At 44.1% G+C, this 24,775-nt stretch overlaps 2 protein-coding genes across 3 annotated transcripts in view; one reads left to right on the forward strand and one right to left on the reverse strand.

Moving 5' to 3' along the window:
- LOC143767739 (uncharacterized) overlaps positions 1 to 23,544 on the reverse strand; it is a 36,937-nt gene extending 13,393 nt beyond the window's left edge. The window contains exons 1-6 of the mRNA XM_077256249.1: positions 23,506 to 23,544; positions 13,287 to 13,436; positions 12,978 to 13,157; positions 12,779 to 12,902; positions 12,598 to 12,695; positions 12,318 to 12,408 (exon numbers count right to left, since the gene is read on the reverse strand). Coding sequence (XP_077112364.1) covers positions 12,318 to 12,408; positions 12,598 to 12,695; positions 12,779 to 12,902; positions 12,978 to 13,157; positions 13,287 to 13,364 — 571 coding nt within the window. The 5' untranslated portion in view covers positions 13,365 to 13,436; positions 23,506 to 23,544. The remainder of the gene's footprint in view (positions 1 to 12,317; positions 12,409 to 12,597; positions 12,696 to 12,778; positions 12,903 to 12,977; positions 13,158 to 13,286; positions 13,437 to 23,505) is intronic.
- LOC143767734 (uncharacterized) overlaps positions 1 to 24,775 on the forward strand; it is a 464,270-nt gene that overhangs the window by 388,775 nt on the left and 50,720 nt on the right. The window contains exon 1 of one of the 2 annotated variants that reach the window (XM_077256235.1): positions 23,628 to 23,678. The exons of the other annotated variant lie outside the window; for it this stretch is intronic. The gene's annotated coding sequence lies outside the window, so the exon portion shown is untranslated. Of the gene's footprint in view, positions 1 to 23,627; positions 23,679 to 24,775 lie in introns of those variants that run through there. 2 annotated transcript variants of the gene reach the window in all.

A 24,775-nucleotide genomic window follows, 5' to 3' on the forward strand; every position in this document is an offset into this window, starting at 1 on the left:
CACACAACATGTTTTACCTCTGTAGGGAACCAAGAAAATGCAAAAACACCTAATCAAATACCCTGTAAATCAGTCTGGTGTCCTGATTATTATTTTTTTGAATTTGGATAAGCCTGTAAATCTGAAATCTAGAGCTTATAATGGTGAAGGAGCATGATTAACGATGTGGTGGGCATCATTCACACATTTGACCTGCTTTCGTTCCACTCTAACAGTCGAGCTTTGTGTGGACTCTGGAGCAGAGGGGAATTTCATGTCCTCTGCTTTTGCTCTGCGCCATGCAATACCTCTGGTGATGCTCGCCAAACCGGTGACTGTTAGAGTAGTGAATGGGTCGACACTTCCCTCACAAATCACACACCAGACTGTCCCTTTCACGTTATCTATGTCCCCTTCCCACCAGATTATTTCCCTTCTTGTTCTTCCCTAGGGAATGGACGAGATTCTGCTGGGAATACCCTGGCTCCGTTTCCACTCCCCACATATTGAGTGGACCTCTGGGAGGATATTGGGTTGGAGTGATTCATGTAAGGGCAGATGTGTGAGGGAGTGCGTTCAGGTTTCCTCTACTGAGATACCCGCAGATCTCTCTTCCCTTCCCAAGTGCTATTGGTCCTATGCAGACGTCTTCTCCAAAAAGGCTGCGGAGACCCTTCCGCCTCACCGTCCCTATGACTGTCCTATTGATCTCTTGCCTGGAGCAGAACCTCCTCGGGGACAGGTCTATCCCCTCTCTCTCCCGGAAACGGAGGCTATGTCCCAATACATCCAGGAGAATTTGGCAAGAGGGTTCATTAGGAAGTCAGTGTCACCTGCAGGGGCGGGGTTCTTCTTCGTGCAGAAGAAGAACGGAGAATTATGTCCTTGCATAGATTACAGGGGTCTTAACGCCATCACCGTTAAGAATAAATACCCGTTGCCCCTGATTTCTGGGCTCTTTAATAGGCTACGGGGAGCAAGGGTATTTACCAAATTAGATCTGCGGGGTGCTTATAACCTGATTCGCATCCATGAGGGGGACGAATGGAAGACGGCTTTTAATACCAGGGATGGGCACTATGAGTATCTGGTGATGCCCTTCGGGCTCTGTAATGCCCCAGCCATTTTCCAAGACTTTGTCAACGATATCTTCCAGGATATGCTTTCCACCTCAGTCGTAGTCTATCTGGATGATATTCTCATCTTCTCTCCAGATATTGACTACCACCGGAGAGATGTTGGCAGAGTCTTCGACCTCTTACGGGCAAACTCCCTCTATGCAAAGTTGGAGAAGTGTATGTTTGAGTCTTTAGCTTTCCTAGGCTATATCATCTCCGCCCAGGGATAAGCTATGGATCCTGCCAAACTACAGGCTGTGATGGACTGGCAAGAACCCCATTCTCTTAAAGCGGTGCAGTGCTTTATGGGGTTCATAAATTACTATCGTCAGTTCATTCCCCACTTCTCAACTTTGGTAGCTCCCTTGGTAGCCCTCACCAAGAAGGGAGCAAATCCCAAATTGTGGTCTGAAGAGGTCTCCAAGGCTTTTTCTTCTATTAAGTCTCATTTTGCTAGCACTCCCTTCCTACATCGTCCCGATGTTGATAAGCCGTTTATAATGGAGTTGGATGCCTCATCTGTTGGTGCAGGAGCAGTCCTCTTCCAAAAGGATGCTCAAGGTCGGAAGCATCCTTGCTTCTTCTTCTCCAAGACCTTCACACCAGCGGAGAGGAATTATTCCATCGGGAACAGGGAGTTGCTAAGCAATGAAGTTAGCCTTCTCGGAGTGGAGACATCTTTTGGAGGGGCTCGCTTTCCCTTCCAGGTCTTCACGGACCACAAAAATTTGGTTTATTTACAAACAGCCCAGCGGCTAAATTCTCGTCAGGCCAGATGGTCCTTGTTCTTCTCCCGGTTCCACTTCACCCTCCATTATCTCGCTTGGGAGAAGAACATTCGTGCTGACGCCCTCTCTCGCTCCGTTGTGTCATCTGAGGAGGAGGAAGGGGAGCCTCGGGAGTCTGTGGCTCCGGGCAAGACTTTTGTACCCATTAATTTGCGACCGGAGGTTTTCTCTTGGGCTCATTCGTCCAGAGTGGGTGGACACTTTGGGACAAAAAGGACATCTGAACTGCTGGCGAGGACGTACTGGTGGCCACATATGGTCCGTGACGTCGGAGATTATATTCAGGCGTGTGTCTCCTGTGCCAAAAATAAGTCTCGTCGACAATGGCCAGCTGGGTTACTCTATCCCTTGCCAGTGGCAGACAGGCCCTGGGAGATGGTCGGGATGGACTTTGTGGTGGGTTTGCCCAAGTCTCGTGGCTGTACCATCATTTGGGTTATCACCGATCATTTTTCTAAAATGGTGCATTTGGTGCCGCTTCCACGGCTACCTTCTGCATGGGCCTTGGCAGCGTTGTTCATAAAACACATCTTCCGCCTACACGGTATGCCAGACAAAATTGTCAGTGACCGGGGTCCCCAGTTTGCGTCTCGGTTCTGGAGAGAGCTTTGTCGTCTTCTCAGCATTGAGATGAATCTCTCTTCCGCATATCATCCCGAGACGAATGGGTTGGTAGAGAGGGCCAACCAGACCTTGGTCACATATCTGCGACATTTTGTCTCAGCCAGGCAGGATGACTGGGCTTCCCTGCTACCGTGGACGGAGTTTGCACTGAACAACGCCGTAGCCGACTCCACTGGTCAAACCCCATTCCTCCTTAACTATGGTCAGCATCCGCGGGTACCTGTGCCTATAGCCGTGTCTTCCGCTGACTCCAGGGTGGCAGACTGGGCTGTGGAGGAACGGAATATTTGGGACCGCACTCAGGATGCCATTTGGGCCTCCAAGGAGAGAATGAGGTCCTCCGCCGATGCACATCGGCGCCCCGCTCCGACATTTGCTCCTGGCGATTTAGTGCGGCTCTCCGCACGTAACATCAGGCTGCGACTTACATAGTTACATAGTTATTAAGGTTGAAGGAAGACTTTAAGTCCATCTAGTTCAACCCATAGCCTAACCTAACATGTTGATCCAGAGGAAGGCAAAAAAAAAAACATGTGGCAAAGAGTAAGCTCCACATTGGGGAAAAAAATTCCTTCCCGACTCCACATACGGCAGTCAGACTAGTTCCCTGGATCAACGCCCTATCAAGGAATCTAGTGTATATACCCTGTAACATTATACTTTTCAAGAAAGGCATCCAGTCCCCTCTTAAATTTAAGTAATGAATCACTCATTACAACATCATACAGCAGAAAGTTCCATAGTCTCACTGCTCTTACAGTAAAGAATCCGCGTCTGTTATTATGCTTAAACCTTTTTTCCTCCAGACGTAGAGGATGCCCCCTTGTCCCTGTCTCAGGTATATGATTAAAAAGATCATCAGAAAGGTCTTTGTACTGTCCCCTCATATATTTATACATTAAAGTAAGATCACTCCTTAGTCTTCGTTTTTCCAAACTAAACAGCCCCAAGTGTAATAACCTATCTTGGTATTGCAGACCCCCCCAGTCCTCTAATAACCTTGGTCGCTCTTCTCTGCACCCGCTCTAGTTCAGCTATGTCTTTCTTATACATCGGAGACCAGAACTGTGCACAGTATTCTAAGTGTGGTCGAACTAGTGACTTGTATAGAGGTAAAATTATGTTCTCATCAGCATCTATGCCTCTTTTAACACATCCCGTTATTATATTTGCCTTTGTAGCAGCTGCCTGACACTGGCCACTGAATATGAGTTTGTCATCCACCCATACACCCAGGTCTTTTTCACTGACGGTTTGCCCAGAGTTTTAGAATTAAGCACATAGTTATACATCTTATTACTTCGACCCAAGTGCATGACCTTACATTTATCCCCATTAAAGCTCATTTGCCATTTATCAGCCCAAGCTTCTAGTTTACATAAATCATCATGTAATATAAAATTGTCCTCCCCTGTATTGATTACCCTGCAGAGTTTAGTGTCATCTGCAAATATTGAAATTCTACTCTGAATGCCCCCTACAAGGTCATTAATAAATATGTTAAAAAGAAGAGGGCCCAATACTGACCCCTGTGGTACCCCACTGCTAACGGCGACCCAGCCCGAGTGTGCTCCATTAATAACCACCCTTTGTTTCCTATCCCTGAGCCAGCTCTCAACCCACTTACACATATTTTCCCCTATCCCCATTATTCTCATTTTATGTATCAACCTTTTGTGTGGCACAACAAAAGCTTTTGAAAAGTCCATATACACTACATCTACTGGGTTCTCTTGGTCCAGTCCGGAACTTACCTCTTTATAGAAGCTGATCAAATTAGTCTTACATGAACGGTCCCTAGTAAACCCGTGCTGATACTGGGTCATGAGGTTATTCCTCTTCAGATACTCCAGTATAGCATCCCTTAGAATGCCCTCCAGGATTTTACCCACAGTAGAGGTTAAGCTTACTGGCCTATAATTTCCGAGTTCAGTTTTTGTCCCCATTTTGAATATTGGCACCACTTTTGCTATACGCCAGTCCTGTGGTACAGACCCTGTTATTATGGACTCTTTAAAGATTAAAAATAATGGTCTATCAATGACTGTACTTAATTCCTGCAGTACTCGGGGGTGTATCCCATCCGGGCCCGGAGATTTGTCAATTTTAGTGATTTTTAGACGCCGCCGTACTTCCTGCTGGGTTAAGCAGGTGACACTTAATGGGGAATTTTTGTTATCACTGATCATATTGTCTGCCAAGGGATTTTCTTGTGTAAATACTGATGAAAAAAAGTCATTTAGCATATTGGCTTTTTCCTCATCCTCATCCACCATTTCCCCCAGACTATTTTTAAGGGGGCCAACACTTTCATTTTTTAGTTTCTTACTATTTATGTAGTTAAAGAATATTTTGGGATTATTTTTACTCTCTCTGGCAATGAGTCTCTGTCTCAATCTTTGCTGCCTTGATTTGCTTTTTACAGAATTTATTTAATTTTCTGTATTTATTTAATGCCTCATCACTACCTACTTCCTTTAATTCTCTAAATGCTTTCTTTTTGTCACTTATTGCACCCCTTACAGCTCTATTTAGCCATATTGGTTTCCTCCTATTTCTAGTATGTTTATTCCCATACGGTATATACTGTGCACAGGTCCTATCCAGGATGCTAATAAACGTCTCCCATTTTCTTTGTGTATTTTTATGTCTCAGGATATCGTCCCAGTTAATTGCACCAAGATCCTCTCTCATCCGTTGGAAATTTGCCCTCCTGAAGTTTAGTGTCCTTGTCACCCCTCCACTACACATCTTATTAAAGGATACATGAAAACTTATTATTTTGTGATCACTATTCCCCAAGTGACCCCCAACCCTTATATTTGATATGCGGTCTGGCCTGTTTGTTAATATTAGGTCTAGCAGTGCCCCCCTTCTTGTTGGGTCCTGAACCAGTTGTGAAAGGTAATTGTCTCTCATAGTTGTCAAAAACAGATTATCTTTGCTGGAACTGCAGGTTTCTGTTCCCCAATCTATTTCAGGGTAGTTGAAGTCCCCCATAATAATGACTTCTCCTTGAGTCGCAGCTTCATCTATTTGCTTTACGAGGATATTCTCCATTGCTTCCATTATTTTTGGAGATTTATAACAAACCCCTATCAGTAATTTATTATTTTTCCCCCTCCCCTTATCTCCACCCACAGGGACTCTACATTTTTATTAAATTCACCTATATTATCACGCCAGATGGGTTTTAAGGATGATTTTACATACAGACACACCCCTCCCCCTCGCTTATCTGTACGGTCATTTCTGAAAAGGCTATAGCCCTGCAAGTTAACAGCCCAGTCATGGCTCTCATCCAGCCATGTTTCAGATATCCCTACCATGTCATAATTATTCTCCAACAACATTAATTCTAATTTATGTATATATGGAACGTCAGTTATAAATAACAGAAAGGTATATCAAAGGCAACTCTGATCATGATCATACAATCTAGGAGAACTAAGAGTTCGACAAAATGGCCAGAAAAGTAAATAATGTAAAATCAAATTTTATTGAGAAAGAATTAAAAATTGAACAATACACAGTACTTATGGAAAATTTACCATATATTTAAAATTGTGTGAATAGTCCGTGTGTACATAAGGGACCAAGGATCACGGACCCGGACATAAACTAATGTACCAAAACATAAATATGTTCAGATATATATATCTTATGTGCTGCCATCAATACATTATAGTCAGACTGTAGAGGTTTAGTTACAAAGTATGTACTGCATTGAAAATACTGGTAATGTCACCACATATCGTGATACAAGTAAAGTGCACAGCGCATAAGCATAATAAACAGGATAAAGTTTAGTTACCCATAAAGTGCAGCAAGTCCTGTCCTGTCCTCGGTCGACCACCCCAACGCGCGTTTCGCGTATAATAAATCCCGCTTCCTCAGGTACTGTGTATTGTTCAATTTTTAATTCTTTCTCAATAAAATTTGATTTTACATTATTTACTTTTCTGGCCATTTTGTCGAACTCTTAGTTCTCCTAGATTGTATGATATTAATTCTAATTTGTCCATTTTGTTGGCGAGGCTTCTGGCATTAGTATACATGCACTTGATGTTCCTCTCTGTACCTCTATTCTTTCTTAAATTATTAACTGTTCTAAGCCCACCCCCCATGCCACCGCCACCCCCAACTTCCTTATTTGTGCCCAGGTCTCTATCTGCACTATCTTCCCCTCCTATAAATTGAATACCCTCCCCCCAATCCCTAGTTTAAACACTCCTACAACCTTCTAGCCATTTTCTCCCCCAGCACAGCTGCATCTTCCCCATTGAGGTGCAGCCCGTCCCTAGCGTAGAGCCTGTAGCCAACTGAGAAGTCGACCCAGTTCTGCAGGAACCCAAACCCCTCCTTCCTACACCAATTCTTGAGCCACTTATTAACCTCCCTAATCTCCCGTTGCCTCTCTGGCGTGGCACGTGGTACAGGCAGTATTTCGGAAAAAACCACGTTGGAGGTCCTTGCTTTCGGCTTGCAGCCTAATTCCCTGAAATCATCTTTAAGGGCCTTCCACCTACCTCTAACTTTGTCATTTGTGCCAATGTGCACCATGACCGCTGGGTCCTCACCAGCCCCTCCCAGTAATCTGTCCACCCGATCAGCGATGTGTCGGACTCGAGCGCCAGGTAGGCAGCACACCGTCCGGCGATCCCTGTCTTTGTGACAGATTGCCCTATCTGTTCCCCTAATAATTGAGTCCCCCACTACCAGCACCTGTCTGGCCTGTACTGCTCTCCTATTTCTCTCCTTACTGTAGCAGTCACTCCTCCGGCTTTCAGAGGACATGTCTGGCTGCAGCAGTGCTACCCCTGTACTGGCACCCCCCTCATCTGCCAATTTAGCAAACTTATTGGGGTGTGCCAGATCAGGACTAGCCTCCCTGCCACTCTTCCCTCTACCCCGCTTTCTGAATGTCACCCAGCTAGCTACTTCACTGTCCTGCAGCTCCATCCTACCATCCCCCCCATCTATCCCATTGAGTGTCTGCTCAGTGAGCAGAAAACTCCTCTCCATATTGTCTATGGATCTCAGTGTTGCCAGCTGCACATTTAGATCCAGAATTTGGGCTTCCAAATGCTCAACATGCTCACATCTCGCACAGCAGTATGCACCCTCGACCGGCTGCTCAAGGACTGCATACATGTGGCAAGTTGTGCACTGGATGGCATTAACAATAGTGGAGCGCATTTCCTAATGGGGATTGCACCAGACAGAAACGTTAAAAATAAATACAAAGTATTAATAAAATACAGACAGCAATTCAGCAATTCCTCCCTTGGAAACTCCCTGAATCCAAAGTCACTGAATCACAAGTCACACTTACCGCCGTTCACACTGACACTTAGATCACACTCAGCTCGTTCACACTCGCTAAGCTGAAGATTTAAAGATTTTTTTTTCTCCCCTCAGCAACAATCCACCTTGCTGTTCAATGATCTACCAAAAAGGACTTGAGTCCCAAACAGCTGCCCCTTATAACAACTTAATTATGAGCCCCCACCCTAAGTTAACCCCTTGTGAATATAGCTACTCCCAATTCAGCAACTCACACCTATTCACACAGATATTTGTTAAAGGCTTTCCAAATACCTCTTCACTGAATCACAAGTCACACTTACCGCCATTCACACTTACGCTCAGGTCACACTCAGCTAGCTCTCACTCGCTAAGCTGAAGATTTAAAGATTTTTTTTTTCCCTCAGCAACAATCCACCTTGCTGTTCAATGCTCTACCAAAAAAAAAAGGAGTTGAGCCCACTAAGTTTGCACCTCGCTACTTGGGCCCTTTCAAGGTCCTCGAACAGGTTAACCCTGTGGTCTACCGTTTAGCCCTTCCACCACGCCTGGGTATCATTGACACCTTTCATGTGTCCCTCTTGAAACCCGTATACATGTCTCGGTTTTCCGAGTCATCTGCCGGGACATCGGGTTCGTCTACGGACGATTACGAGGTGAATGCTATTTTGGGGTGCAAGGTGGTACGTGGCAAAAAATTTTATTTGGTGGACTGGAAGGGTTATGGTCCTGAGAGCCTGCTGAGCACATTCGGGCTCCGCAGCTCATTGCTGCCTTCGAGCGTAGCGAGGTCCAAGGAGGGGGGGGGGTAATGTTAAGGGTCGAGTTCCCACCTCTATACAGGGGGAATCTCGGGCCATCTCCGCTGCGGTCTCCAATTCTTCTCCTGCCGCAGTGGAGCCTGCTCAGCGGAGACGTCGGTCCCAGCGTCTCGCTCAGTCTGACTCTGTGCAAAGGGTTACTGCTGCTTTTCCAGCTTCTGACATTGAAGCTTGTGCTGGGCAGCGGCGAGCAGATGCTTTTGGGACTAAGTCCTGCTTTTCTACTTCTGAGCATGCCCAGGGTAAGATCTCTCATTGGAGATCGAGCGTCACATGCTTGGATACTGCAGCAAAGCCCATTGGTTCTCCAGGAATGTCTTGAAGGTGCTCAGGCTCTGTGGCAGCCTCTCATTGGTCCTTCTAGGAAGGTCTTGTACTTGCTGCAGCTATATAAGGTTCGCATGGCCGCACGGCCATGCGCTAGTATCAATGCAAGTTATGTGTTTTGCGCCAATGTGGTCACGCTTGTGTGGATTCAGGGACCCGGCTGAAATAAGCCACCTAGAATACCGGCTCCTCCAGTGAGGAGATTGTGTGTATGGTTTCAGGGCCCCGGCTGAAATAAGCCAACTAGAATACTGGCTCCTCTGGTGAGGAGATTGTATGTTTTCCAGCAGCAGGTTCTTTTCCTGCACGGTGGACCACGGGCTGCGAACGCACCAAATAACATCTCTATATTTACTCGGTGCATTCCGCCAGCCCTAACATACAGGAGGGGGAATATGAGCCATGCATACAGGGGGGGAATATGAGCCATGCATACAGGAGGGGAGGTCATTATACAGTATTAAGCATCATGTGGGATCATTATACAGTATGGAGAACTGTGTGGCCATTATACAGTATTGCGCATCATGTGTGGTCGTTATACAGTATGGAGCATCATGTGTGGCCAATGGCCATTATACAGTATGGAGCATCATGTGTGGCCGTTATACAGTATGGAGCATCATGTGTGGCCATTATACAGTATTGAGCATCATGTGGGGCCATTATACAGTATGGAGCATCATGTGGGGCCATTATACAGTATGGAACATCATGTGGGGCTATTATACAGTACTAGACTGTGGCCCGATTCTAACGCATCGGGTATTCTAGAATATGCATGACCCTGTAGCATATGGACAATGATGATTCCAGAATTCGAGGCAGACTGTGCCCGTCGCTGATTGGTCGAGGCAACCTTTATGACATCATCGTCGCCATGGCAACCATTATGACATCTACGTCGATACTGTGCCCGTCGCTGATTGGTCGAGGCCTGGCGGCCTCGACCAATCAGAGACGCGGGATTTCCATTATGACATCATCGTCGCCATGCTGTGCCCGTCGCTGATTGGTCGAGGACTGGCGGCCTCGACCAATCAGAGACGCGGGATTTCCAGGACAGACAGACAGAAAGACAGACAGACGGAAAAACCCTCAGACAATTATATATATAGATGGAGCATCATGTGTGGCCATTATACAGTATTGAGCATCATGTGTGGCCATTATACAGTATGGAGCACTGTGGCCATATTTTTTTGTTTATAATTATTGTATATAAAACAGTGTGATCAGCAGTGCTAAATAGCTGTGGTTGGGACGTGGATATGGGTGTGACTAGTTGTGAAATGGGTGTGGTCAGAGGCGTGGCCTAAAATTTACCGCGGCGAACTACGCGCGCCGCAAACTTTATACCTCCTTCCCTTCTTCAAAAGTTGGGAGGTATGGTACCGCATTTGCCAGATCATGGCAAGAGCCGCAAATCCCATAGGGAATGAATGAGGCTGAACGCAGTGTTGCCGTAAGTGATCCATTACGCGGCAGATGCAGAAAAACTGCCCGATCTACTGCAAAAGGCTACTTTCACATCAGCGATTCTTGCCAAAGTCACTGCCGATAGTGTCATACTCAGCAAAGGGGGAGGCAGCACTAAAAGTGCCTAGGGCAGCAGAAACTCTAAATACGGCCCTGGCTCCATCCATCTTCCCATCAATTTTAACCATCTTCCCTGTCCCTGCTGAACAAAAGCAGGCCCAAACCATGATGCTGCCACCACCATGTTTGACAGTGGGGATGGTGTGTTCAGGGTGATGAGCTGTGTCGCCTTTACGTCAAACATATCGTTTGGCATTGTTGACAAAAAGTTTTATTTTGGTTTCATCTGACCAGAGCACCTTCTTCCACATGTTTGGTGTGTCTCCCAGGTGGCTTGTTGCATACTTTAAATGATGCTTTTTATGGATATCTTTGAGAAATGGCTTTCTTCTTGCCACTCTTCCATAAAGGCCAGATTTGTGCAGTGTACGACTGATTGTTGTCCTATGGACAGACTGCCCCACGTCAGCTGTAGATCTCTGCAGTTCATCCAGAGTGATCATGGGCCTCTTGGCTGCATCTCTGATCAGTCTTCTACTTGTTGGAGATGAAAGTTTAGAGGGGAAGCCGGGTCTTGGTTGATTTTCAGTGGTATGATACGCCTTCCATTTCAATATGATCGCTTGCACAGTGCTCCTTGGGATGTTTTAAGTTTTGGAAATTATTTTGTATCCAAATCCAACTTTAAACTTCTCCACAAAAGTATCACGGACCTGCCTGTTGTGTTCCTTGGTCTTCATGATGCTCTCTGTGCTTCAAACAGAACCCTGAGACTATCACAGAGCAGGTGTATTTATACGGAGAGTTGATTACACAGAGGTGGAATATATTTATCATCATTAGGCATTTAGGACAATACTGAATCGTTCAGAGATCCACAATGAACTTCTGGAGTGAGTTAGCTGCACTGAAAGTAAAGAGGCCGAATAATATTGCAGCCCCACTTTTCAGTTTTTGAATTTCCACAAAAATTTAAAATAACCAATAAATTTTATTCGACTTCACAATTATGTTCGACTTGTTGTTGATTCTTCACCAAAAATTTAAATTTGATATCTTTATGTTTGAAGCATGATATGTGGGAAAAGGTTGAAAAGTTCAAGGGGGCCAAATACTTTCGCAAGGCACTGTATATTACAGCCATCAGCCACGCACAGCTTAGAGATATGTCATGGCACAGGTATAATGTCTTTTATGCAGTTTATCACAATCCTGTTTTAAATCAGTCAGTTTTAAAAGAAACTGAAAAGTCAGGATAAAGGGAAACTCTTGTTATTGTACAGAAATTCACACTTGGCCTCACTGCACATTTAATGTAGTTGATCATAAAAGTGAGGTTTGGCCAGAAAGGCTGGATCTGTTCTTGTATGGGCCATATGAGCACATTCATCAGAAAAAGAAGGTAGATTCATCCAATAAAATATCAGGGTCCTAGGAAGCCAACAGCATCATTACCCTCCGCTTTCTCGAACAGGCCCATCATAATATTTTTCTTGAAGTGATTTTCTAACTTCTCACCACATTCTACGTACGCTGTCATTTGGCTTTTTAGTTTACAGATCTGGGCAGGTAAGAGTCAGCGTCTCCTAATCCCAGAGGTATAGGTGGATCTTCCAGGTTCTAAGTTCTATAGAAAAGGGCTTTCAATCCCAAAAGTAATTGGAACAGTTTTGGGTGGAGGAAAATGTTGCGACCTAGAGAAATAATGGTGATCACACGATGTGATACGGCCGGACTACACCACCGATAAAGCAGCCACAGCTGGTGACTGAGAAGAATCTGTGACTTCTCTGCATTTAGTGGTTACTACTCACCTGGGTAGTTATATGTAGGAATCTCCTGTTTACATCGCTCATCACCCCTCAGATATGTCTCTGTGGTATTAATAGGGGTCAGATCTTCATGCTGAAACAAATATTGTAAAAGTCACAGACAGATGGAGAAGTCACATCTATGATCAGCTCTAATCCTGCCACCGTTCTCATTACACAAATACAAAACATATAATACTGGTGAATAAAACCAGACTGAGCACAAGATATCCACAGCCGTCAACACATCACAGGGGATCTCATGACGCTTCTCTCCATCTACCTGATGATCCTGAGGAACATTGTGATCTTCTTGTTTACAGTCCTGTGGAAGAAGAAGACGGGGACATCTCTCTAGTGTTGTCATCTTACTGGATAGATCTGGAAGAAACACATGCAAAGACTGAATTCATTCTTTACATACATATAATTATATGCCGTGTGTATTTACTCCTGCCTATTACCTGTTAATATGAGGGGCTGGAGAACCTCCATCATAATGTCCTTGTACAGATCTTTATGTCCTTCTAAATACTCCCACTCCTCCATGGAGAAATAGACGGCGACATCCTGACACTTTATAGGAACCTAACACATAGAATGATACATTTATCCCCCCAGATCCCTTCATAGTGTTACTGTATAATGTCCCATCAGAGTCACCTCTCCAGTCAGCAGCTCAATCATCTTGTAGGTGAGTTCTACGATCTTCTGGTCATTGATGTCCTCATGCATCAGGGGGTGAGGTGGAGGGCCCATTATAAGGCTCAGGGGTCTTCCCCATCCCTCAGACACAGGGTCCTGACAGCGCTCACTAGAGGTCTTCTTCACTACTGTGTAATCCTGGTTATGGAGAGACACATTAATAAATCTCACTACAGATATTTCCAGAGTCCTCACCTCTCCAGTTCTGTCCATCTGTTATTCCCATAGATAAGAATGATGTAATGTGACGTCATCAGAATCTCTCACCTCTCCAGTAAGCCGGAAGAGGATCTCTAGGGTGAGGTGTAACATCCTCTCAGCCATCTTGTCTCTGTCCATATCCATCTTTGATGAGTATATCAGGAAAATTCTCTTATATAGAAGATCTTCACTGAGAGGATCCGATATTGTAGAGACCTGAATGAGAGGAAGATGAGCTGATGTAACATCATAAAAATCATGAAAAAAAAGCCGATGTAACATCATTGTATTTTGGGTGATATTGACCACTTAATACACATTTCTTTTCTTGCTTGGTTCTTATTGGTCTTCTTTAGTGTGTGGACAGTGTTCCTCGTAATAATTTGTAGTACCTTCAGGGTATGTGTCCACGTTCAGGAAACGCTGCGTTTTTGACGCAGCGTTGAGCCGCAGCGTCAAAAACGCAGCGTCCAGATGTTACAGCATAGTGGAGGGGATTTAAAGAAATCCCGTCTCCACTGTGCATTAAAAAACGCATGCGTTTTTCCTGCAAAAACGCACATGCAGTGCGTTTTTTTCAGAACGCAGCATGTTGCTACAATGAGCAAAACACGCAGGAACACCGCAGGTGACCTGCCAGTGACCTCAGGTGCATTTTTGGTCAGGATTTTACCTGCATAAAATCCTGACCAAAGCCTGAAGCAAACCTGAACGTGGACAAATACCCTCAAGCTTTCTTCACAGATATTCATTACACGTGACAGGAGAAATAACTACTTCATGTTGAGGACGACATCTTCATCTACTACTACGGCACTAGAAACATATTGGTCCAGAGTCCGTCACTGACTCCATCCCCACCGGCCTCTATATGAAGGTTTCCCGTCTTCTCCGCACTGTAATCTTCTATCACGTTAGATCTCATGTCTGATTCACACACAGAAGTTAGGCTTTTATAAAAGCTTTTTTGTAAGAACAACAAGGCAGGAGTAATTTGATGCCAATGTCTCCATTTACATTTTGTTTCTTTCCTCTGTGTATCATGTTTTTAGGAGAAAAATTCCCATCCATAGACTTTCATATATTACTTAAAAAACACTCCCCAAAAAGTTAAAATGTGGTAAATATTAATTATTAATTGAATTATTCGTATTCTGAATTCAGTACTGAGCACATTGCTTCTTGCTGACATTACAAAGTTATTTCTGTGTGTGTAGCTCAGAGTATAAGTAAACACCATATAAAGGGAACACGTGGTCTGTGGGACATATAAATAACGTCTCTTAGGAGGGTGTGGGGGGCTTTCATCACGTGGGGGCTTGTCACGTGGGGGCTGTCACCTCCTGTCTTCACCATCATTCTCCATGGACATCAGACAAGTCACACAAGGAAGGAACAGCTGGTAGCCATGATGACTTCAGATTTCGCACAGACAGATGGCCTTTACCATTCAGAACTTTGGGAAAGATGAGTAACAAGCGCTGATATTTACACATGGACAATCTATTCGTAACTATTTCATCTATTTTTACGTTTTGCTGCAATTTGTTTTTTTCTGTGGATAATTCAATAAACCACTACATTTTTATGAGAATATCATGACATTTTTCTTTAAGAGTAATGCACCTGGTGAATAGTCTTGATTAAATAAATGTGCAAAATAAGCATATTTAACAAAATGTTACAAAATAAACTTAATGATGGAGGTACTGAAGGAACATTATACTGTGTGTGTGAACCAAGAAAGGGGCACCATACTGCATCAAGAAGTGAGGAATCATTATCTAGTGGTTTGGGTGGTAGTATATTGTACAGAGCATATTGTGTTATAATATGTTTGAAGGTTGGCAGTACTGCGGGAACATTATACTGTGTGGGGGCCAAGAAAGAGGCACCATACTATGAGAATAATACATGTTTCATTGGTTCTTGTCTTTCATATTTGGGTCATTTGTATCTATTAGCGGAAAAGGAACAAAACCATTGTAATTCTTATAAAGAGACAACACAAACCCCCCCCCCCCTAAATATAACATTTTATAACAACCCAACAATCTGTGACTCTTCAGGATAAATCTCTATCTCACCATTGGATTAGAGCTGATACTATGAAGCTAAAGTGACTAAACAGACTTTCTGTCACCTCCATAAAGGGGCACTTTTCCGTGTTTGTTAGAACCGTACGAGGATTATTAGAGGTCATAGTTTCCCCCCAATTAGAAGGGACACCTGTGGATATTGGGGTCTTTACCTGCTACAGTTCTGGGGGGATTTACTTGGTAAAGTGCTGAAATAACGTTCTTCCAAAGGTTTAAATGGCGTCTGTAACTTCAATGTCTTTCTATGAAGCTTCTTCTCTGAACTTTCTTCGGCTGTTTTCTGCCCCATTTCTATTATTCTCCTGAATCAGGAATGTATTAAGTCCTATATAAGCTGCGGAGAAAGAATCATTTCTAATTCTATTGTTCCTGGATTCTGCTGGTGGGAATTGACTGCATTATCCCCTGTGCAATATATTTCTAATATTAATCCTGTCACTATACGGAAGTGCGATGGTTGTTTGTTTTTTTCCACTTTGTTGTTGTTTCTTGTGTCATTTATTATCTTTATGTCACATTTGTGTATTGGTTCTGATTAGTGATGAGCGAGTATACTCGTTGCTTGGGTTTTCCTGAGCACGCTCGGGTGATCTCCGAGTATTTATGACTGCTCGGAGATTTAGTTTTCCTTGCCGCAGCTGGATGATTTGTGGCTACTAGACAGCTTGATTACATGTGGGGAATCCCTAGCAACCAAGCAACCCCCACATGAACTCAGTCTAGCTAACAGCCATAAATTATTCAGCTGGGGCAAGGAAAGCTAAATCCCCGAGCAGTCATAAATACTCGGAGGCCACCCGAGCGTACTCAGGAAAACACGAGCAACGAGTATATTCCCTCATCACTAGTTCTGACATTTGGTATCCCCTTGTCATGTGACAATCACTATGTAAGGAACACCCAAGCGATATGACACATGCTTAAAAAAGGCATCCGACCCCAGAAAGTGGTAACAGGTGTATTTTCACACTTTAACTCCCTTTTCATGATGTCGCCATGAAACACAATTTTCTCCTGGATTGTTTAATAGGACTTACAGGAGGAGCCAATCCAAAAAGCAGAAGATCCATCAAGTATTCACCAAATATTCCTGCAAATTCCCTGAAGCGTTGTCAATTGTATCCACTAGTGATGAGCGAGAACTAAAATTCTTGAGTGCTTGTTATTCGAATCAAGCAGGTTGGACGCTTGGACTCGAGTACCGAGTATAGTGAAAGTCAATGGGAAAGCATTTTACCAGAAGACCCCAGCAGGTGGGTTGGGGGGCAGGAAAATCCTAAAATGTTTGAAATCACTGTTTAAATGGAATGGGAACAGCATGGTGAAGACGCCTGGACACATATCAGACTGGTTACTAAATAAATAAATAATTTAAAAAATCACATGGGGTCCTTTCCCATCTTTGATAACTACACAGCTGACATCAACCCTCCAAAATATTACCCCGATTGCCCATGCACCTGGAAAAAGCCAGGCAAAATGCCAGGATTGATGCATCTAATATAATGCGCCAATTTTGGGGCTGCTACGGGCTAGTATTTTTAGGCTCGAAAGGGGCTTTTTTCATTAATTAATGAATAGGTTTAAAAAAGTTAACCCATTACCAACATGCGCCGTATGTATACTGCTCTGCGGGAGCTGTTTCCCGCAAAGCAAAGTATATATACGGTGCCGCTATTTCTGAGCACAGCGCTGCATCGTGCGGTGACCAGGTTAAGATGGGACAGTAGACCATCCATGCACGTTGTCCCGGGGGGGTCTGTACCCCCTCCACATTAGCAATGTGTCAATAAAGTTGAAAAAAAAATCAACCAGCTATATGGTGTTTCATTGGTGGCCAGAGTGCTGGTGTGACTCATCTGTGATCACAGCAGCACCAGCAACTCGCCCATCCCAGTCCACACCATCCCAGTTCCAGTCCCCACATCCCCTCCTCAAGATTTAATTTTTAGTGCACTTTTTTGTGCCTTTTTTTGGTTTTCTGTGGCATCCTGTGCTGAGCATTCGTGCTCTTCCCGTGTCCGTATCGCTCTCATCAGTATCGCTGCTGATCAGAGATTGTGCGAACGGACTTTTATTAGTTACTGAGCGTAGCTGATTTCGCAGTGTAAGCGACTTCCGATACAGATGTACAGAGTAGTTTCATAATTAGCGAGGTAGCACATTAGCGTATCGGGTGTCAGTGTTTGTTGACGTCTGATTTTGTTTTAGAGAAGATGTATAGGTGGGGAGTTAGGGTCTTTCTTTTGCATTAAAAAAAAAAATTGTTATTTCCTGGTAATTTCTAGTGCATTAGGGGGCGTACGTCACTTTGTTAGTGATGTTCCTTTTTCTTTTTGCACACAAAAGAATTACAGTGGCTACGGAAAGTATTCAGACCCCTTTAAATTTTCACTCTTGTTTCATTGCAGCCATTTGGTAAATTCAAAAAATTTATTTTTTTTCTTATTAATGTACACTCTGCACCCCATCTTGACTAAAAAAAAAAACCAGATATGTAGGAATTTTTGCAAATTTATTAAAAAAGAAAAACTGAAATATCACATGGTCATAAGTATTCAGACCCTTTGCTCAGTATTGAGTAGAAGCACCTTTTGAGCCAGTACAGCCATGAGTCTTCTTGGGAAGGATGCAACAAGCTTTTCACACCTGGATTTGGGGGTCCTCTGCCATTCTTCCTTGCAGATCCTCTCCAGTTACGTCAGATTGGATGGTGAATGCTGGTGGGCAGCCATTTTCAGGACTCTCCAGAAATGCTCAACTGGGTTTAGGTCAGGGCTCTGTCTGGGCCAGTCAAGAGTGGTCACAGAGTTGTGCTGAAGCCACTCCTTTGTTATTTTAGCTGTGTGCTTCGGGTCATTGTCTTGTTGGAAGGTGAACCTTTGGCCCAGTCTGAGGTCCAGAGCACTCTGGAAGAGGTTTTCATCCAGGATATCTCTGTACTTGGCCATGTTCATGCTTCCTTCAATTGCAACCAGTCGTCATGTCCCTGCAGCTGAAAAACACCCCCATAGCATGATGCTGTTACCACATTTCACTGTTGGGATTGTATTGGGCAGGTGATGAGCAGTACCTGGTTTTCTCCACACATACCGCTTAGAATTATCACCAAAAAGTTATATCTTCGTCTCATCAGACCAGAGAATCTTATTTCTCATAGTCTGGAAGTCCTTCATGTGTTTTTTAGCAAACTCTATGCAGGCTTTCATATGTCTTGCACTGAGGAGAGGCTTCCGTTGGGCCACTCTGCCATAAATGCCCGACTGGTGGAGGGCTGCAGTGATAGTTGACCTTGTGGAACTGTGAGCATGTTGCGGGATGCAGTGACAGACAGGAGACAGAGCAAGGGTTAACAATTTTACTTAACACAGGGATCCTCCACGCAGGGAAGTTAAAGGTTAACTCAGGGGGGTTGAGTAGGCAGTTCAACAATTTGGATAAGGTGCAGGGGTCAAGAAACAGTGGAAAAGGGAATTAACAGTTCTTGGGGAGTTAACTTATCCTGTCACATGTTTATGAAGATGTGGTCATCCCGGAACAGGTGATGGTGCCAACAACAGCTGACACGGCGCTTGTCCAATATAGTCTTGGAAGTAAAGATGATCCAACATCTGGCAGCAAGGAGAATCACAAGGAAATGGACAGCATGTGACTTAAATATGAGTGTCTGAGCAAAGGGTCTGAATACTTATGACCATGTGATATTTTCAGTTTTTCTTTTTTAATACATTTGAAAAAATTTCTACATTTTTGTTTTTTTTTCAGTCAAGATGGGGTGCAGAGTGGACATTAATGAGAAAAATAAATGAACTTTTTTGAATTTACCAAATGGCTGCAATGAAACAAAGAGTGATAAATTTAAAAGGGGTCTGAATACTTTCCGTACCCACTGTATTTGCACTGAGTAAATTTTATGGCTATATGCACATGTTGCAGATTTGACTGTGGAATTTTCTGTGCAGATCCTGCATTTCTTGTAAGAAAATACAGGTCAGAATCTGCGCTTTTTTTGCGGATTTTGTGCATTTTCTTTTGCGGATTTGCTGCGGATTTCTTCCTGTTTTTACCCCTGCAGATTTCTTTTATGGTGCTGCTGCAGAAACGCAGCAGATCCACAAAAAGAATTGACATGGTCCTTTTTTTGAATCTGCCCCACCATTTCCGTGCCCCACCATTAGCGCAGCATTTTTCTTTCAATTGATTTACATTGTACTGTAAATCACATTGCAGATCTGCAGCGTTTATACACGGAAAAAATTGCTGCAACGTGTGCACATACCCTTAGGTAGTGCATTAGAGGAGCGTACGTTGTTTTGTTAGTGAAGTCCATTTTTGTTTTACAAAAAAATAAAAGAACGCTTAGCACCGGGTAAATTTATAGGGAAGGCATTAGTGTAGTGAAGGTCTCTACTTTTTTTTTTACACAAATGTTTTTTTACATCTGATTTTTCTTTTCAATTTTTTCTTCTAAGTGTTTTCTTCTATTTTTTTCTACTTTTTATGATAAATAGTATCCTATACACAAGCCCCACACATTACACGTATAAAGCACTGCTTACACACACATTCCTGGGGTTTCGAAAAATAAAATAAAAGATCCCACATTCTTCTTTTCCTCCTTCTTCTCATCTAGTGAGGAAGGACCCCCAGAAAGGCGCCCTAGGACCCAGACAACCCCTGCAGCAATCGATCCCATATAGATTGCACTCCAAAATGATCAGCCCGTCATTCCGGATTTCAGCAGCAGCTCAGGAATACAGTTTGATCTTACAGACCTCACTGAAATTGATTTCTTCAAATTCATTTTCAGGAAATAATAAATCTTATGGTGGCCCAGACATCATACGCCAGAAGGCCCCCTGTAAGTGCAGCTGAGATGACGACATTTTGGGGAATTGTGCTGCATATGTGTATAGTCAGAAAACCAGAGCTTCGGCAATACTGGAGTACTGATATACTGTCTATATACTGATATAGTCAGTTTACCATTACTTGCTATACTCTAGAGTACTGGTATTCCATATGGCATCACAATGACAGGATTACACAAGGGAGTGTGACAAAGGCCAAATCCCAATACATCTGTTGGGATCTGGCGCCAATCCAGCAGGAGGCGATGAGCACAGGTATTCTTCTGTCCATCTTTATTACATGTATTTGTCTTTATGCACTGTACTAGCTTAGGATCTCTGCATGTCAGGTTTAAGGTATCACATGGGAACCTCTTACCCTATATCTGTACACTTACCTGTAATCCTGTGTAAATCTGCTGTACATCTCCACCTGCTGTCATTTGTCGCCTTAGCTTGCTATTATTTTTCTTATTGACTTCATTTTATCATATTTCATTAATAAAGATCTACATTTCTTACTATACCACTGGCTATATAATTTTGGCATATAGATTCATAAGTTCCGTGAAGGGTACAGTTACCAAAATAGGGTCACTTGTGGGGGGTTTCAACTGTATAGGAATATCAGGGTCTCTTTAAATGTGACATGGCGTCTGCTCTCAATTCTAGGCAATTTTGTGTTCAAAAAGTCAAACGGTTCCCCTTCCCTTCCGAGACTTGCCATGCACCCAAACAGTGGGGTTCCCCTACATACGGGCCCCGCACGGCCCCCTGACGAAGCCCACGCAAAACGCGCGTTGGGGCTGCGTAGTCTGACCAGTGAATGGACATATTTGGGTGAGATATGACTTTCTGTATTTGATATATACTATTTTAAGATCTGGGTATTTCTACATAGGGCCATGGTCATAGGATGGAGTTTTCTGGTTTTTATTTTTGGAATCTGTCTCTCACAGTTGAAGTACTGTGAGAGACAGATTCTGGGGATAAAAACCAGAAAATTACATTGTATGATTTTTAAATAATTTAATTGCATTTTATTTCATAAAATAAGCATTTCATCACCTACCAACCAGTTTGTCTCTCACAGACCTGTTCACTTTTCTGTAAGAATCCCTCCTACTCTGCACTCATCAATTTAGATTGTGAGCCCCAACGGGGACAGCAACGCTAATGTGTGCAACTTGTAAAGCGCTGCGGAATATGTTAGCGCTATATAAAAATAAAGATTATTATTATTATTATGGTTATGGTGATGATGTGGTTTTGATTAAAATATAAGATACCCAGTATTTTGTGACAGTGTTGCAGTATATATATATATATATCACGGTTTTTGAAACTCCCGGTCCTATTTACATAATTGTAACTGTGTCGGTCTTTTGTCTGTGTCCTTCACTACACAACTTTGCTTGTCCATATAACAATTTTCTATTATTGTGTATTTAATGTTATTCTTTTTATATTGATTACTAATAAATATTTGATATATTTTATATGGGTAGTCTGGTACTCCTTTTTTGTTTATAATCGTATTTCGGAGTATGTTTTATGGCTGTTTTTAACAGAGCTGATTTTTATTGACTCTTTCTGGGTGTTTTTATATAAAGTGACAGTGGTCAGAAATGAAAAAATTGGCCTGGTCTGGAAGGTGAAAACAGGCTTCGTGTGAAGGGCTTAAATACACCCTATGGAGCCCTGTGATGCAGTGACCCCTGTTACAGCTAGGGGGCGCTGCATGTTTTCCTCAGAATACACACGGAGGCGTATTGAGGCAATGGGAATGCATGGCAGTTGCAGCCATGATTGTAAATGGTCGGTATGTGTCACAGAGGGAGTCTGCGCTGTAAACCTGAAGTAATGTTGTTCTGGGACCTGTAGTTCCACAAGTGTTTGTTTACTTTAAAGGGAGGCTTATAGGGTTAGTTGAAGAGCTGGGTGGGTCTGACTAACCATACACACCTCCCACCTATTGGGGTTACAAGTATATAATGTGACCATGGTGGTCACATGGTTGGAGAATGTATGGACCTGTTTGGTCCGTGTCTCAGGTCCTGGAAGGCCTCTGTGTTGGGAGGTCCTGGGAGTAGGACCAGATCCCTGAAGAGCACATGATGAGGACTTGGACCTGGAGGCCTATGTCTTGGACGATCCCAGGTGTGGACGGACATCTTGAATAGCGCACAGAGAGGCTGTGTTTGCAGAGTCTGTGATGGCACTGTGTTTGGTGGGGAGGCTAACGTTTCTTCTGCGGGTCTGGACTGTCGTGAGTGCCCTGGTCACAAGGACAGTGATCCCACTAAGACAGCTTCCCCAGGAGAGAGGACTGACAGGAGTCAGCGTGTGGAGCAGGAGCTCCTGAAAGGTAACCCAGAGTATGGGAACTGTGCGGTATCCCATGGTAACTGGACAGAGTAAGGTCCAGCATGTTTAGAGACTGCAACCTAATGTTGTGTTGTTGCTTGTTGTGTTCCATGGACATTAATTAACTGTTCATCATGTGGTCACCCACGAAAACTGGACAAAGAGGTCCGGCGGGTTTAGTGACTGCATTTCAAAGCTATATACTATGAAGTGCTAAGGACTATGTGAGGTCTGTGATACGTAACAGGGCCTACAGTGGTTTATGTTGAGTGTATAATAAACCACATGGACTGTTTATGTGAAAAACCGTGCCTGTCTACGTTTACCCTGTTGCCAAGCGAGTATACTCGAAACCGCCAGGGATTGTGGCATTACAAGCACATGAAAGACACTAAAGGACACAACTTTAGAATCCTTAGGGGGCTGACAATAATCTAAGCGCTCCCTCCTATAACGACTCTCCCTGAGCTGCTTCCTGAGGACGGTGTGCCGAGCATCGCGTCACTGGGTCTTCTATAAACCCGATAACGTGACGCGGCCGGACAGTCACAGTAATACCAGTAGCCAACATGGCTGCAGCATCACCGTGTATGGCGGGCAATCCCCGCATGTTTATTGGCTGGGAACTCGAGCACGGCGCTCCATCACCTGCGATACCCCAGTAACAAGCTTGTCCGAGCCCCCGATGCCGGATCGAGTAGTGGAGAGCGGCTCCCTCATCACTAGTATCTACATTATTGTGCTGGAGCCGGGAGAGGAATCATCCCATTGTGGGAGAACTTCTCTGGGCTTCTGTCCTCTCATCCTGCAGGTGTCTGACTGGGGCTAATGTGGAACCAGCGAAGCCGCATTCTGTCCACAGATGTTACCTCACTGTTCACACCACACAGGGACCCCAAAAGAGTCTCCTCAGTGCTGAAGGGTTAATGTCCCCCCTGGGCCCAGTAATGGGGAATCTCCAGCACCTACCTCCACCCGCAGAGCTGCACACAAAATATATGGCTGCTCTGTGCGCACAGGACCTGTGATGAGGTCATGGGAGGGGAGGAGTCAGGGGTCACATGATCAGGGGCCACAGTGACTGTATGAAGGACTCTGCTGTGCTGACAAGTATTCAGCTCCTCTCCTCTGCTTAAGAACAGGTAACGTTGCAAAAAGTAGAACAATTCCCCCCATTAAGTGATTGGATCCCTCCAGACCTTTCATAGACCTTAGTGATATTACAGACGGGAGATTCCAAGAGCGCTAGATTCAGGGGTAATCCTAGTGCTGACTGAGCCGTGCGCCTCCATCTAAGAGAGCGGCCACAACCCCAGACAATGCAGCGGCCGGAGCAATGTTATTGATGGAGGGAATTTCTGAGAGCAGCAAATTAATAAGAATGTTTTACCGGAACCTCCTGGGGCATCAAGGAAAACCGTCTCCCATTTCCACCGGGAATCTGAGCCATAATTGCCAAATCCCCCGATCTGTGGTCATCAACCAGAAGAGACTTATTTACTGGGACAAATCCCCTCATCTTCCCCAAATCCTGGCTTTTCTCTCCCAGAATATCTCTCCCATAACACACAGGCTGGTGGAGCTGGTGCCGGTGACCTGATGCTATTAGAGGGTCACTACTGACACATTGGCTCCTTTCTTCTAGAGTCAGGAGGACTGTGGTGGATCTGTCGGCAGTGACATTTATGGCTAAGTCCGGATGACCTCTCCTGTGCTCTCTATGGATATCTCCTCTAGGATATTCTGTGGATTTGTCCCACAGAGCCCGGGGATTGGAAGGTGCACAGGTTGGAGGTATTATAGGGAGCAGGTTAGAAGATGAGGTGGAAAGCGAGTGATGGACGCCTCCTGCAATGTCAGGTCCCAGTGTGGACCATCCTCCATCAGTCCACGCTTTTGGCATGGCCTCCCTGTAAGAGTTTGTTGGTTCAGCTGTATGTACAGAAGACGCTCGCTCTCCACCTTGGCATACAGATCTACTATACATTGATGAGAAAGTTGCCTCCATTGTTGTCATTATTTGGTAGTTGTAGAAGTCCATAGCTGATATTTTATTGGTTGGTTTATTGGTCGGCCTCGCAGTGCTGGGATCAGTCTGTTAGATTATAGTGATCGCCATCTTGGCTATTCCACAGTATTATAGGATATTGCAGAGCATCATATGATCTATGTGTTTCTGTAATACGCTGAACATGTTCTCTCCGTCGCTGAATAATTATATCTCGGCTTAGAAAGTCCC

This window comes from Ranitomeya variabilis, chromosome 4 (assembly GCF_051348905.1).
Source record: "Ranitomeya variabilis isolate aRanVar5 chromosome 4, aRanVar5.hap1, whole genome shotgun sequence".
Taxonomy (NCBI): domain Eukaryota; kingdom Metazoa; phylum Chordata; class Amphibia; order Anura; family Dendrobatidae; genus Ranitomeya; species Ranitomeya variabilis.